The following is a 12287-nucleotide window of genomic DNA, read 5'->3' as shown; positions in this document are numbered from 1 at the left end:
GCTTCACATGAGGATGGAAGCACTCAGCCTCTCGCTAGAAAACTGAAAAGACTCAAGCTGGCAAAAGCACCGCAAAGAACTGTGCGTTCTTCGAAATCCCAAATCCACAAGGAGAGTCCAATTGTGTCGGTTGCGATGCCTGACCTTCACAACACTGGACGTGAAGAGCATGCGCCTTCCACCATTTGCACGCCCCCTGCAAGTGCTGGAAGGAGCACCCGCAGTCCAGTTCCTGATAGTCAGATTGAAGATGTCAGTGTTGAAGTACACCAGGATGAGGAGGATATGGGTGTTGCTGGCGCTGGGGAGGAAATTGACCAGGAGGATTCTGATGGTGAGGTGGTTTGTTTAAGTCAGGCACCCGGGGAGACACCTGTTGTCCGTGGGAGGAATATGGTCGTTGACATGCCTGGTGAAAATACCAAAAAAATCAGCTCTTCGGTGTGGAGGTATTTCACCAGAAATGCGGACAACATTTGTCAAGCCGTGTGTTGCCTTTGTCAAGCTGTAATAAGTAGGGGTAAGGACGTTAACCACCTCGGAACATCCTCCCTTATACGTCACCTGCAGCGCATTCATCATAAGTCAGTGACAAGTTCAAAAACTTTGGGCGACAGCGGAAGCAGTCCACTGACCAGTAAATCCCTTCCTCTTGTAACCAAGCTCACGCAAACCACCCCACCAACTCCCTCAGTGTCAATTTCCTCCTTCCCCAGGAATGCCAATAGTCCTGCAGGCCATGTCACTGGCAATTCTGACGAGTCCTCTCCTGCCTGGGATTCCTCCGATGCATCCTTGCGTGTAACGCCTACTGCTGCTGGCGCTGCTGTTGTTGCTGCTGGGAGTCGATGGTCATCCCAGAGGGGAAGTCGTAAGCCCACTTGTACTACTTCCAGTAAGCAATTGACTGTCCAACAGTCCTTTGCGAGGAAGATGAAATATCACAGCAGTCATCCTGCTGCAAAGCGGATAACTGAGGCCTTGACAACTATGTTGGTGTTAGACGTGCGTCCGGTATCCGCCGTTAGTTCACAGGGAACTAGACAATTTATTGAGGCAGTGTGCCCCCGTTACCAAATACCATCTAGGTTCCACTTCTGTAGGCAGGCGATACCGAGAATGTACACGGACGTCAGAAAAAGACTCACCAGTGTCCTAAAAAATGCAGTTGTACCCAATGTCCACTTAACCACGGACATGTGGACAAGTGGAGCAGGGCAGGGTCAGGACTATATGACTGTGACAGCCCACTGGGTAGATGTATGGACTCCCGCCGCAAGAACAGCAGCGGCGGCACCAGTAGCAGCATCTCGCAAACGCCAACTCTTTCCTAGGCAGGCTACGCTTTGTATCACCGCTTTCCAGAATACGCACACAGCTAAAAACCTCTTACGGCAACTGAGGAAGATCATCGCAGAATGGCTTACCCCAATTGGACTCTCCTGTGGATTTGTGGCATCGGACAACGCCAGCAATATTGTGTGTGCATTAAATATGGGCAAATTCCAGCACGTCCCATGTTTTGCACATACCTTGAATTTGGTGGTGCAGAATTTTAAAAAAAACGACAGGGGCGTGCAAGAGATGCTGTCGGTGGCCAGAAGAATTGCGGGACACTTTCGGCGTACAGGCACCACGTACAGAAGGCTGGAGCACCACCAAAAACTACTGAACCTGCCCTGCCATCATCTGAAGCAAGAAGTGGTAACGAGGTGGAATTCAACCCTCTATATGCTTCAGAGGTTGGAGGAGCAGCAAAAGGCCATTCAAGCCTATACAATTGAGCACGATATAGGAGGTGGAATGCACCTGTCTCAAGTGCAGTGGAGAATGATTTCAACGTTGTGCAAGGTTCTGATGCCCTTTGAACTTGCCACACGTGAAGTCAGTTCAGACACTGCCAGCCTGAGTCAGGTCATTCCCCTCATCAGGCTTTTGCAGAAGAAGCTGGAGACATTGAAGGAAGCACACTGACTACAGGGGTGTGACACCCTGTAGAAAATCAAGAGCGCTGTCCGCACTGATAAAGGAGACTATTTACTATACAATTAAAATATTGACAATAACAAATTGTTAACAATTTTTATTAAAAATGAATAAAATTTATTAAGTAGTACAACCTGACTGGCCTTCAATCAGCCTATATAATGCGTAATTAATATCATGATATAGACAATTCATATACAACCATTATTATGGCTATGTGTTACTGAAATTATGAGGCTTAGAATTTGATGCAACTATAATTCATAATGTCCACTTGTTGGAAGATGAAAAGGCTATAAATGGCGTTCCAAACACTGAGTGTGTTTGGAGGTCCTCAGTTCTTTAAATGTTCCAATTTGAACATGTGTGCACACATATAGCAATTTAATGAATAGTTACCATCCACGGATAGTATGGGTTCACCTCCAGGATAATGAATTAATGCTGTGACAGTCCCGAATTCAGAAACTCCCTCTGCTGGTGCTTGACCGTCAGTTGCAGAATATCTGGAGAAGATGTCAGTGGGGACTCATCCACAGTGCTCGGGCTCCCTCTGCTGGCAGTCAGCCCAAATTGCAGGTGCACTGATAGGTATCAAACCACACGACGGTGTTTCAGTCGGTGATTGGAGATGAATATCCTGGATACCGGTCACTCAAAAACGCGTTTCTCCGCCTTCTAAGTCCTCTCAGCGGCTTCCTCAGTTTGAAATGACCGAGCTCGTCGGGCTGTGTTTATATAGCCTCTCTGATTTGTAATTCCCGCGGCCGTCCGCGCATGCGCACTCCGGCGTGCGTTCCAAGCCTCATTTTCACTTGGCTTCTTAAATAGACTCCAGTGGCCATTTTGGAATTGCCTGTCAAGCCTCACTCTCATATGGAATAGGATGTTCCTACCATACAATCCAAGCCTCGTTTATGAGTCAGGAAGTTTACATCAAGCCTCTCTTTCATAAACTCTTAGATCTTAATCGTAATATATCTAAGCCTCATTTTTAGCCAAATTCGGTTGTCGTGCCTCACATGATTGCTGCAGTTAATTATTAATCTCAATTCTATCACATGTTTACATGTTTTCTTATATTTTAGCAAGAAATCATAATAAATCATGCTCATAAAAAACGCATTGTAATTTATTTCATATATATATACACATATCTCTCCCGACCACAGGTAGGAGTACTATTTTCAAAACACTTCATATTTATAGTACATCTACCTAACCATATAAGATACATAAAATTCATAGTCTCCATCTCCATCTTTCGGTGCCACAAGGAACCGTGCACTAACTGTATATATATATAAATAATAGTATAATTTTATACTCATATAATTCGAAACGAGAAAAAGGCTGGAGTTAAGTTTTATTTAGCTCGACTGAATCGTTTAGACCCTGGGGAATCAGAGTCTTGAGGTTAAAAATCCAAAATGCCTCCTTTTTGCACAGCCTCCTAAACCTATCCCCCCCCCTATTGGTTACTGCTATCTGTTCAATAGCCATAATATTTAATTTGTCACTTGACCCCTCCCCACATTCCAATATGTGACGATAAAGGTGAGTATTCCCTACTCTTTTATTTATCTGTCGTAGGTGCTCCATAAACCTAACGTGGAGCGCCCGGGTGGTACGCCCCACGTACTGTGCTCCACAACCGCACTGCAATACATAAATAACGTATGTGGACCTGCAGTTCAAAAATCCTTTTATATTGAATTTTTCACCTGAAACATTTGAGGAGAATTGTGTCGTTTTTTTGGCTGTGTGTTTACATGTTACACAATTTATTCTACCACACTTATGAAATCCACTCGGTGGTTTAGGTAACCATGTATCAATTTGTCCCCCTTGTGTTCCTAATAATACGGGCTTCTCACATGGTCTATTGAAAAAACTAGGTGCTAGTGCAGATTTTAAACTATCCGACTTTCGGAAAATGACCTGTTCGCTGAGCTCTAGGTTGGCATTCAGTACTTCATCCAATTTTAAAAAGGAGGAGTTCTTTTTTATGATCTTTTTTATCTCATATGCACTCGTATTGTATTTTGTTACAAACCTTGTTGTCCTATCTATCTTCATTTTATTCAGATTTTTCCTGACATTGGATCCGGTAGTATCCAATAAGGTGTCCCTCTTTAGCCCTTCTACTTCCTTCAAGGCTTTGTCCAACACATATTTTGGATAGCCCTGAGTCAAAAATGCCCCATACATGGATTCCATCTGTTCTTTCGCCCCTTCATTAGAGGAGCAGTTCCTTTTTATACGAAGGAACTGGCCCTTGGGTATGTTATCTTTCCATCGCTGTAAATGACTACTTTTATAGTGTAAATACCGATTCTGGTCTACTTCCTTAATATACGTGCTGGTTACTATATTCTCATTTTCAATTTTTAGCGCTATATCCAAAAAAGTCATCTGTGTGGGGTGACAGTGTCCCGTGAATTTAATCCCAAATTTATTTTGATTAAGACTGACAATAAATGACTCCGCTGACTCTGTGCTCCCCTCCCAAACAAAAAACAAATCATCTATGAAACGGCCATAGAGGACCAGATTCGCCCCGAGACCGCCGCCCCATACATGTTGTTCCTCGAACCGCCCCATGAACAGGTTGGCGAAACTCGGAGCAAATCTGGTCCCCATGGCCGTCCCCCTCAACTGTAAATAATACCGTTTATCAAAAATAAAATAATTGTGTTGTAATATGAATCTGATACCTTCCAAAATCAACCCTCTCAATTCCTCCCCTATGTTGGGATCTCTTGCCAAATAAAATTCTACAGCTTCGATCCCTAATTGGTGTTCAATATTTGAATAAAGTGATTCTACATCACATGTGATAAAACAATAATTAGTCTGCCATTTAATAGTTTTAATTAAATTTAAGAAAAAAGTAGTGTCTTTAATGTGTGATTTAAGTTGACTAACATAACCCTGTAAAAAACTATCTATAAAAAATGATAAATTACTTGTCAGTGAGTCCACACCCGCGATGATAGGGCGTCCGGGCGGGTTCACTAACGTTTTATGCACCTTAGGCAAACAATAATATGTAGGAACCACCGGGTTCTCACAAAACAAAAAACGTTGTGTTTCCCTGGATATAGCACCTGCATCCAATGCCTTTTTTAACAAAATTTTCAGTTCTTCCTGGAACTGGGCGGTGGGGTTGTGGGTTAACCTAGAATACAGGCTGGCATCACCCAGTTGTCTATTTGCCTCTGCCAAATACATGACTGTGTCCATTACCACAACCCCACCGCCCTTGTCAGCTTGTTTGATAGTCAAGGAAGAATCCCCCTTCAACGTTTTTAATGCTGATCGTTCCTGTCTATTTAGATTGTCCTTCAGCGATTGTTTGTCAGATTTATAACACATCACCCTAAACTGTTCTAAAGTAGATTTGTAAAAACTCTCAATGTATGGTCCTCTGTATGCCAACGGATAAAACTCAGACTTATTTTTGAACTTAGTAGTTTCACTCGCATCATATATTTTAATATAAGCCCCCTCATTCGAATTATTCATTGATTCCTCCGCCAGTGATTCAAGTATATTGACCATTAAATGGTCCTCTTGATCCAATATAATCGGGATCCCTTCATCACCTCTTTTCTTCATGTTTTTTATCGCAAAATATCGCTTCCTACTTAGGGTCCTGATGTATCTATTCAAATCAACGAACAATTCGAACAAGTTGGGCTTTTGGGCGGGGGCAAAATTTAGACCCTTTTCCAATAGTCTTAGCTGATCATCATTCAGTTTTTTTGAAGATAAATTAAACACCCCTTTTCCTTTTACTTCAGTTTCATGTTTTTTACTTGACCTGTTCTTTCCCCCTCTCTTTCCTCTAACTCTTGCTCTCTTTGTCTTTTCCCTGACCACCCTACTCCTTCGTACTTTTTGTATGGACGGTTTTGAAATCTGTGGCTGTCCTCCAAAAAATTATCCGTACTTACGTGAGCATTATAAGATGGTCTATTTCTAACTCCCACATCTATCCGCTCATCATTCCCTGGATCTCTTCTATTCCATTTGGGATGTATGGCTGGGGATCTGATATTGTTGGGTCGTGATAGAATACCGTATCTATTCCTATTTGCCAGAAATTCACAATTCTCCTCACCCTGACTCCTATAACCCCTTGACTCTCTATGACCTGAATGGGTTCTTGCTTCCCTATACTGGTGTGGCCTATAATCAAACTTTTGTGTATCCTTTTTAATGGCTCCCAGCTCTCTTTGAGAAGGCCTATATTCAAACATATTCTCCCTTTTTCTATTAAAGGTATGTATCTCACCCTTTTGGTAATCCAACTTATCCCGATTTAATTTATTATTTTTCCTGAGGACCAGGGTTTTTTCAAAATCCTCCACTTTACGATTGACTCTAAGGTCTCTATCGTTAAACCCCTTATCCTCAGAGAATGGTTTTAATAAGTCATGGGTTTTCTCAATCTCTTTTTGTATCCCATTGACTTTTTCCTCCCTATATTTGACCAACAGCTTCATCAGATTTATGGAACAGTTATCCAATATCGCATTCCATTCATCTGAAAACTGTTTATCCTCTTTAAAAGTGGAGGTTTTTAAAATCCTCAGTCCTCTAGGAATCAAGCCTTGATCCAGGTATTTCTGCAATGATACCTGATCCCACCAATGCCTCGTTTCCTCAATACAGAGATTTTCCAATCTATTGAACAGACCGTGCATATCATCTGAATTCTCATCCCTTTCCATGGGTAATACTTCATCTGATCCCTTCAGATATACGCTACGTCTTTCTAACCGTTCAGCTATACATTTTAAAGCTGCCATATTGCACAGTTCCCAGCGTTCCTTGCTGCCCAAGATGCAATTAACTAAATGGAATCACCTACTAACGTTCTAAATGTATACACAACCACCCCCACACCACCGTGTGTGGACTGGTGTGTATACCCCTGGGCGCTGGTTCCTACCAGGAAGATGGAGATCAAATATCAATGCGGACTGCTGCTCCTAATAAAGGATAATTGCAATCCTCACAAAAACCAAAAGAAAGCACACTGACTACAGGGGTGTGACACCCTGTAGAAAATCAAGAGCGCTGTCCGCACTGATAAAGGAGACTATTTACTATACAATTAAAATATTGACAATAACAAATTGTTAACAATTTTTATTAAAAATGAATAAAATTTATTAAGTAGTACAACCTGACTGGCCTTCAATCAGCCTATATAATGCGTAATTAATATCATGATATAGACAATTCATATACAACCATTATTATGGCTATGTGTTACTGAAATTATGAGGCTTAGAATTTGATGCAACTATAATTCATAATGTCCACTTGTTGGAAGATGAAAAGGCTATAAATGGCGTTCCAAACACTGAGTGTGTTTGGAGGTCCTCAGTTCTTTAAATGTTCCAATTTGAACATGTGTGCACACATATAGCAATTTAATGAATAGTTACCATCCACGGATAGTATGGGTTCACCTCCAGGATAATGAATTAATGCTGTGACAGTCCCGAATTCAGAAACTCCCTCTGCTGGTGCTTGACCGTCAGTTGCAGAATATCTGGAGAAGATGTCAGTGGGGACTCATCCACAGTGCTCGGGCTCCCTCTGCTGGCAGTCAGCCCAAATTGCAGGTGCACTGATAGGTATCAAACCACACGACGGTGTTTCAGTCGGTGATTGGAGATGAATATCCTGGATACCGGTCACTCAAAAACGCGTTTCTCCGCCTTCTAAGTCCTCTCAGCGGCTTCCTCAGTTTGAAATGACCGAGCTCGTCGGGCTGTGTTTATATAGCCTCTCTGATTTGTAATTCCCGCGGCCGTCCGCGCATGCGCACTCCGGCGTGCGTTCCAAGCCTCATTTTCACTTGGCTTCTTAAATAGACTCCAGTGGCCATTTTGGAATTGCCTGTCAAGCCTCACTCTCATATGGAATAGGATGTTCCTACCATACAATCCAAGCCTCGTTTATGAGTCAGGAAGTTTACATCAAGCCTCTCTTTCATAAACTCTTAGATCTTAATCGTTGAAGGAGGAGCTAACACGGAGCGATTCCGCTAGGCATGTGGGACTTGTGGATGGAGCCCTTAATTCGCTTAACAAGGATTCACGGGTGGTCAATCTGTTGAAATCAGAGCACTACATTTTGGCCACCGTGCTCGATCCTAGATTTAAAGCCTACCTTGGATCTCTCTTTCTGGGGTTGAAAGACCTGCTGGTGAGAAAATTGTCAAGTCAAGCGGAACGCGACCTGTCAACATCTCCTCCTTCACATTCTCCCGCAACTGGGGGTGCGAGGAAAAGGCTCAGAATTCCGAGCCCACCCGCTGGCGGTGATGCAGGGCAGTCTGGAGCGACTGCTGATGCTGACATCTGGTCCGGACTGAAGGACCTGACAACGATTACGGACATGTCGTCTACTGTCTCTGCATATGATTCTCTCAACATTGAAAGAATGGTGGAGGATTATATGAGTGACCGCATCCAAGTAGGCACGTCACACAGTCCGTACTTATACTGGCAGGAAAAAGAGGCAATTTGGAGGCCCTTGCACAAACTGGCTTTATTCTACCTAAGTTGCCCTCCCACAAGTGTGTACTCCGAAAGAGTGTTTAGTGCCGCCGCTCACCTTGTCAGCAATCGGCGTACGAGGTTACATCCAGAAAATGTGGAGAAGATGATGTTCATTAAAATGAATTATAATCAATTCCTCCGCGGAGACATTGACCAGCAGCAATTGCCTCCACAAAGTACACAGGGAGCTGAGATGGTGGATTCCAGTGGGGACGAATTGATAATCTGTGAGGAGGGGGATGTACACGGTGATATATCGGAGGATGATGATGAGGTGGACATCTTGCCTCTGTAGAGCCAGTTTGTGCAAGGAGAGATTAATTGCTTATTTTTTTGGGGGGGGTCCAAACCAACCCGTCATATCAGTCACAGTCGTGTGGCAGACCCTGTCACTGAAATGATGGGTTGGTTAAAGTGTGCATGTCCTGTTTATACAACATAAGGGTGGGTGGGAGGGCCCAAGGACAATTCCATCTTGCACCTCTTTTTTCTTTTATTTTTCTTTGCGTCATGTGCTGTTTGGGGAGGGTTTTTTGGAAGGGCCATCCTGCGTGACACTGCAGTGCCACTCCTAGATGGGCCCGGTGTTTGTGTCGGCCACTAGGGTCGCTTATCTTGCTCACACAGTCAGCTACCTCATTGCGCCTCTTTTTTTCTTTGCGTCATGTGCTGTTTGGGGAGGGTTTTTTGGAAGGGACATCCTGCGTGACACTGCAGTGCCACTCCTAGATGGGCCCGATGTTTGTGTCGGCCACTAGGGTCGCTTAACTTACTCACACAGTCAGCTACCTCATTGCGCCTCTTTTTTTCTTTGCGTCATGTGCTGTTTGGGGAGGGTTTTTTGGAAGGGACATCCTGCGTGACACTGCAGTGCCACTCCTAGATGGGCCCGGTGTTTGTGTCGGCCACTAGGGTCGCTTATCTTGCTCACACAGTCAGCTACCTCATTGCGCCTCTTTTTTTCTTTGCGTCATGTGCTGTTTGGGGAGGGTTTTTTGGAAGGGACATCCTGCGTGACACTGCAGTGCCACTCCTAGATGGGCCCGGTGTTTGTGTCGGCCACTAGGGTCGCTTATCTTACTCACACAGCGACCTCAGTGCAAATTTTAGGACTAAAACTAATATTGTGAGGTGTGAGGTATTCAGAATAGACTGAAAATGAGTGGAAATTATGGTTTTTGAGGTTAATAATACCTTGGGATCAAAATGACCCCCAAATTCTATGATTTAAGCTGTTTTTTAGGGTTTTTTGAAAAAAACACCCGAATCCAAAACACACCCAAATCCGACAAAAAAAATTCGGTGAGGTTTTGCCAAAACGCGGTCGAACCCAAAACACGGCCGCGGAACCGAACCCAAAACCAAAACACAAAACCCGAAAAATTTCCGGCGCTCATCTCTAGTAAATATGCCTGTGTCCAGGTGTATCTTTTGCACCATATAGGCTGGTGATGATGATGATGATGATCATGACGACGACAAGAAACAAGACAGTTGTACAGGCAGGGGCATGGGCACTGCACGATACACACTACTAGGCATACAGGTGAATATGTAAAACCAGTCGATTGAGAGGAGGCTTCTTCCCAACAGCAATAACTATGTTGAATGGTATTAACTGTAGATAAAGAGATTTTAGGTGATGATGTTTTTATGCTTTTATGGTTTCTGTATTTGTTCACGTATAAATGTCATTGATGTTCATGCATGTGAATTCTTGATGACAATAAAGTCCAAGTTCCATATCCGCGTTAAGTCCTCTGCACACAATGCAGGAGCACATGCTGTATAGCTGATTTGCATCAACATTGCATCAACTGAAACCTCAAAATGAGCATGCAAAAAACCTTAACATTGTGAAATAGTAGTGCCCAAGTACATTGTTGTAAGTAACATTTGTTTTCTTCACTTGACCCATTCTCAGATCCAAAAAAAAGTCGGCTTGTGACCACAATCATAGAGGAGAGAGTGGATGGAAGATTGGTCTCGACCAAAGTGGACAAGATCGAACAAAAACTATGAGCGAGAGAGAGACACTTGCTATCTTCATTTTGGAATATAATAGTTTCAAACATCTCCAACCTTTATCATTTATCAGCATTTAGAAAATGTGGCAGCACCAGTAAAAGCTGTGGTGGGAATAACGTGCTCAGACAGATATCTTTATAATATGGTCTGTAGTGATGGCTTGGCTGGACTTGGAATGGCATTGAGAGCTTTATTTTGCACATATAATGACTGGTTCAGCACTAGTAAAAATGCTGTGTCAAAGCTTTTACTTGTAGTGCAATTTTACAGCAGTATCCTTATCTTTCAGTACTACGTACTTGGCTGCACAATACGCAAAACTTCTCATTTCTCTTCCAATCACATTGGTGGTGGGGTTTATTCTGCTTGTCTTTTTTCTGTCACCAAACATGTCCCCAAAAGCTGACTGCCCAATAATAATTACATGGAGATACAGTATTTATGAAAAATGTCAACAATTGAACATCTGTGTTGACCATAACAACCAATCAGATTCTAGCTGTAATTTTTCAGTTTATAAAATGTAAATCTATCTTCTGAGTGATTGCTATGGGCAACATTACAGTTTTCTGGGCACTAGTTTTACAGAAATCTGGCTATTGTATTTGTGGTTTTTCCTCTTCTTGTTCAATAAACACTGTTTTGTGCAATTACAATGATGCTGCCTCTCTTTGTTGTGTGCTTATGGTAATAAAGAAACTGAAACAATAAGCTTTTTTTGTACAATAAACCACCACGTTTTGCACTCAGATATAGGGGCTAATGTAATAGCCTGCAAGATGCAGGCTGTGCGGGAATTCTGGCAAGTATGTACGTATTTTTAAAGCAGCAATCATTTACAAGGCAAAACCAACCTACTCGCCGGAATTCCCGCACAACATGCATCTTGCAGGCTTTGGTAAGCCCCATAATTTTTAACTGAAAAGGAAGAAAAGAAAATCTGTAACAAGTAATAAATTTGGCCCAAAGGGTTTGAATAAAATTCAAGATAGAGCAGAATGTGCACTAAATACTGTATAATCTATTGACAGGTTTATATTTAGGTATGGGGTCAGAAGGCCAACAGTAAAAATGTCACCAGTCACTACGTCAACCTCAGTATGCCAGCGACAAGATTCTGACATGGCTGAAGAACTCCTTACAGGATTTCAACCGTGTGAGTGTTATCACTTTAAACATGCAACTTACCGACATGTTTAAAGTTGCAACAACTGTATGGTTGAAATGCCCTAAATATAATTTCAGCTGTGTCTGGATCCTGGTACACGGCTCCTGACGTCAGCATAGTGTCCTTTCCAACCTTAACTAACATCTGTAATCTCTCTCTCTATTCACATTTTTCCTTCACTGTTCAAGGATGGAGTGATTACTCCCATTCTGGAAAAGCAAAATTCTGACCCTAACTCTCTCTCAAACTACTGTCCAATCTCTCACCTCTGTTGCCCCTCCAACCTACTTGAAAGTGTTGTCTACATTCAACTCACATACTTTGTTAACTAACACAAGTTATTGGACCCATTCAGGCTTTCATTCCCAACACTCCACAGAGACAGCACTGACTAGTAGTGAAGGATCTGGTCACTGCTAAGTCTAAAGGCCATTACTCACTTCTTATTCTTCTAGATCTCTCTGCCTCTTTGGATACTATTGACCACTCTCTTCTCATACAAACACTACAATCCCTAGGTG

The 12287-nt window shown here is 42.7% G+C and overlaps 1 protein-coding gene across 1 annotated transcript in view; it reads left to right on the top strand.

Moving 5' to 3' along the window:
• The window catches only part of LOC135055573 (keratin, type I cytoskeletal 14-like), a 47388-nt gene extending 36134 nt beyond the window's left edge, over positions 1-11254 (top strand). Inside the window, exon 8 of the mRNA XM_063959803.1 lies at positions 10495-11254. Coding sequence (XP_063815873.1) covers positions 10495-10592 — 98 coding nt within the window. The 3' untranslated portion in view covers positions 10593-11254. The remainder of the gene's footprint in view (positions 1-10494) is intronic.
• The last annotated feature ends 1033 nt before the right edge of the window (positions 11255-12287 follow it).

Source organism: Pseudophryne corroboree, chromosome 3 (genome assembly GCF_028390025.1).
Source record: "Pseudophryne corroboree isolate aPseCor3 chromosome 3, aPseCor3.hap2, whole genome shotgun sequence".
NCBI lineage: Eukaryota > Metazoa > Chordata > Amphibia > Anura > Myobatrachidae > Pseudophryne > Pseudophryne corroboree.
The sequence above is the reverse complement of the archived record's forward strand: the minus strand, read 5'-3'. Positions and strand labels throughout refer to the sequence as shown.